Raw genomic sequence first — 3,978 nt, forward strand, 5'->3', positions numbered from 1 at the left:
CAAGCTCATTCAGACAGGGCATGGGAAATGGTGAGTGGGTCAGCAGTAGTCTCAGCATTGAGTCAAGAGGTAAATCTAGTGGGATAGCTGGGATTTTAGTGTAATGCAACAAGGAAAGGCCATTGAGTTTCATCATATTCACCATTTTTGCCTTTGTTAGCCTTTCTCCCACTGTTCTGAGGCAATGGCATCAAGTAATAAAAAAGGATATAATTTTCCTGGATGAGCTGTGCTGTGTCTGCTCCCTCATTGATCCTAAAGCACCTTGTCCTGCTAAAGGACCTTCTGCCTTTCCAAGGGACGCTGAGCCTTATCAGTCCGCCTCAAAGGCACTGTTTGTTGCCCCCAGGTACTCTGACTTCTTCTTGTGCTTCATCCACATCTTCCTCAGGAGGCTGGGTGTCCCACACAGGTTGCCCCCTGTCAGTGGCAGGGAAGCTTCTGCTCCTGGTGGCAAGGACAGGTCATACTCTGTTGTCTTCCTCCAGCGGTGCCTGTGGCTAACAAATAAAACACAAAGTGTGTGCAGAGTGCTTCTCCATGGCCCCTCCTCCCTGCTTACGGCAACCAGCCCCTCAGAACCAAGGGCTCCTGGCTGAAAAGGTGTGCCCGTGTGTAGGGGAACAGAATATAAGCAAATAAAGGTAGTATAGAAAGTAATCTTATCCCCTAAAGAGTTGCAGCTGGGTTAATTATTAAGGATTTGGAGTAGGCCTGACTTTAACAGGCCACAGCTGTAGCCAATCAGAAGAGTGTTATAAAAGCGTAAATTGGTTGGTTGAGGGGGACTGGAGTCAGTTGGCTGCTGTGAGGACAAGGAAGACTCAGTGCCTAGAGGAGCTGCCTACGAGAAACATCAAGGAGGTGTGAAACTCTGGCAACATGGAACCCTTGCAATGTAATGACAATAGAACTCTTGCAATATAATGACAACACCCATGCCTGGCTGAAACGTGTGCCCATGCCTGGCCCACCCCTGGGACCAGCAGGTCTGGAATGAGCAGGGGCTCTGTGGGTCAGGGGCTGGGATGCTGCAGCTGCCACACTCAGCTCGGTGCTCTTGTTCCCTCACTATCAGAAGGGACACTGACACAAGGGGACAGGCTACAAGTAGGACCACCCCAAGTGCATCCCCTCTAGCAGTTGCCACCCAACAAGGAGCAGGGGGATTGCCCAAGGAGAGAGCTGGGCCCTTCCACCAAAGCCCAGGGACCACGAGGCAGTGATGAGCTCCACTGGCTGAGGAGAACTTCCATCTCTGAGTATGGAGTGTGAGAACACTGTGACAATGAGTAGTTACTGTCCCTCAGGTGACAATGGTGGCATCTCAAATCCCACCCAGTCCCACATCTGGGTTAACTGCCTGGTGATGAGTGCATTTGTACTATGGTCAAGCTGTTCCTTAATTAAACTTTAAGACATAATTTTTTCCTTCAATTAATTACATTTTCTAATCACATTTTAGGGCAAATATTACAGACTTCTTAGGGGGAAAATACTTTTCTTTTGGATTATGATGATTTTTTTCCCAGTGATAAAGTAGAGCTGTAATGGACACAGAGATAGCTGTATAAATGACCATGGCTGATAATAAAATCAGAGTAACCTTTAGCAATCTGTCCCGGCCTTTGGGAAGCAAGAGGCATGTCTGGAGGGTGGGAAGTGAGAGGAATGGCAGGTTTGTCTTTACAAACAAGCTGTGGGTTTGCTGGTAGATAAAAGTAGCCCTGGGAGATAAAAGAAACAATGGGAAGGATTCCACTGATTGATGAATGGAAAAAGATATTTGCTTTTACAAATAAACTTTAGGTTTGCTGATAAATGAATTAGACATTGAAAGATGAAAGAAACAATGGGGAAGAAAACCCCCTAAATTCCATAAGAATTAAAAATGAAAAGGGAGGGTTATGCATTAAAGGGAAATCTTTGGGATCAGTTGTATTGGGGAGTCTGTACCTCTCAAGTACCTCAGCCAATGGGGAAAGAGAGAAGGGAAACGTGGCTGGGAAATTAGGATAAAAAGGGAGGCTGTGTCCTCCAAAAATTTGAGAGATCCCATGGGAATGCCCCATGGCCTCTCCCTTTATTAGAACAAAGTCAGAAAGGACTCCTCTGTCTCCTTTTTGGCCATAAACCTCTGGTGTTTGTGGATTCATTTTCCCGACAGAAGGCACTTACTCTTCCGTAGAAGCGCGGTCGCGTGTGGGCGAGCCCGTGACAGCCACAGCTTTCACCGTGATATGGGCAACTGGAGATGGAGGGATCTGGGGGAGGATAGAGCACATCGTTAGGAAATGCCACTGATGAGTGGGGACAGCAGTTCATCTGAGGAAAGAGGCTGTTTTAAGAAAACCAATAAATGCTGTAAGTCTCTTAACAAGAGAAAGCAGGTTAAGGATTTGACGGCCCAACTCTCACCCACACAATTACCAGTTGCTCACGTGAATATTTTCACTTAGCTCAGCACAGGACTTGAGTGAGCCACAGTTACACCTCCCATCCAAGAAGGGACACTTGTAGGACTTTTTATTCCCTAGTTTTTGTGTTTAGCTTCCTGAGGCAGCGAGGTGTTGTGCAGAGTGAGCAGCCTGCCTCTTGCTGCTCCCCACTTCCAGAGCTGCCTGGGAAGGAGATCTCTCAGCCATCACAGCTCCTTCAGCATTCAGAGGGGTTTCCCTGTTTTGTTGTGTGCTGCTCTGTGGTGTGGGGGCACCCTGGTTATGCTCCAGTTCTGCCACGGCCCCACAAGTGCCCAATCATCCACTTCCTCCTTGTCTTATTTGATCAAAAATTGCCCACCAGAGCTGAGTCACATTTCCCCATAAACAGGTCTCTGAGAACAGCATATCCTCCAAGATGGTAAGTTTAAGTGTGAGTTGCCCAGAAATAGAAAAAAAAAAAAGTCAAAAATTTGAGATGATCTCATTATTTCAGGCAATAAGCACACTTATTGATTTTACTGGCAATCCTGAAAAAAAATTCATATTATTGTCATTACCATAACTGGTCTTAAGCTTTCTAGGGCTACTACTCCTAGGATTAATCTGAGACTGGGTACATTTAGGTGTGTTTTTCAAGTATCCTAAGATCTAGAAATGTTTGAATTCACTTTTGCAAGCATCCTTTGAAATTTAACTAAGTTAATTATTAGTAGGTTCAATTAGATTCATTACACTGAATAACATTAGTTTTAACCATCCTTGAGCATTGTACTGTCATTTTTCTTAGGTGTAGCCCAGCTATCAGCTAGCAAGCATGCTTCAGCCATCCAAAAGGGCCTCTGAAACCACCAAGTTTCAACAGCATGGTCTGGTGTTGGCCAGAAACTATTCAAAATCTTTTTTCTTTGAAAAATTTAGTTTTTATTAAATGTAGAGGCTATGAAAATTAGGGGGCCACTGTAAGACAAAGAAGTGAGGGAGAACATTTTAGTAAAGGTGAGTAATTTTTAACCAAAATATTTTTTCTGTCTATTAGAGAACACATTTTGGGAGTTTGTATGATAATTTTCCCATCAACTCTTTATTTATGTTTCTGACTTTGGAGATTATTGTGTCAGGTTGGCATTCTGGAGAAAACAAATTATTTGATGCTTGTTCCACTTAGAAATTTTTTCCCAATTTGTGCAATTCCCTGAGAGACAAGAGGCTAATTTCCCCCAGCTCTTGCAGGCGGCTGAGCATCCAGAGCAGGAACCTGCCTGTTTCCATCCCATCACTCTTCCTGGTTCCTGAGGGGCAGTTCTCTGTCCTGTGCCAGTCTCTGCTCCCAGCTAAGGGATCCTCTGGCACAAATCATGTTTCAAGCTTTAACAAGGGCTGTGGAATCTGCAGGTGCTGCAGCAGACTGATGTGCTGTTAGTGTGGGACATGCTGATGGGTACAAGGTTTTAATATGCATTGGTAGCTGGTCTTGCTCTATTTGCTTACCAAAGATTTTCCATCCAACAGGTGATTATAGGACTTGGATGACTCTTGT

General features: G+C 44.9%; 1 protein-coding gene across 1 annotated transcript in view; it reads right to left on the reverse strand.

Annotated features, from left to right (window-relative positions):
- Positions 1-6: 6 nt before the first annotated feature.
- Positions 7-3,978, reverse strand: part of VXN (vexin) — a 17,328-nt gene continuing 13,356 nt past the window's right edge. The window contains exons 4-6 of the mRNA XM_031058659.1: positions 3,930-3,971; positions 2,179-2,264; positions 7-500 (exon numbers count right to left, since the gene is read on the reverse strand). Coding sequence (XP_030914519.1) covers positions 314-500; positions 2,179-2,264; positions 3,930-3,971 — 315 coding nt within the window. The 3' untranslated portion in view covers positions 7-313. The remainder of the gene's footprint in view (positions 501-2,178; positions 2,265-3,929; positions 3,972-3,978) is intronic.

Source organism: Geospiza fortis, unplaced genomic scaffold (assembly GCF_000277835.1).
Source record: "Geospiza fortis unplaced genomic scaffold, GeoFor_1.0 scaffold121, whole genome shotgun sequence".
In the NCBI taxonomy this organism is placed as follows: domain Eukaryota; kingdom Metazoa; phylum Chordata; class Aves; order Passeriformes; family Thraupidae; genus Geospiza; species Geospiza fortis.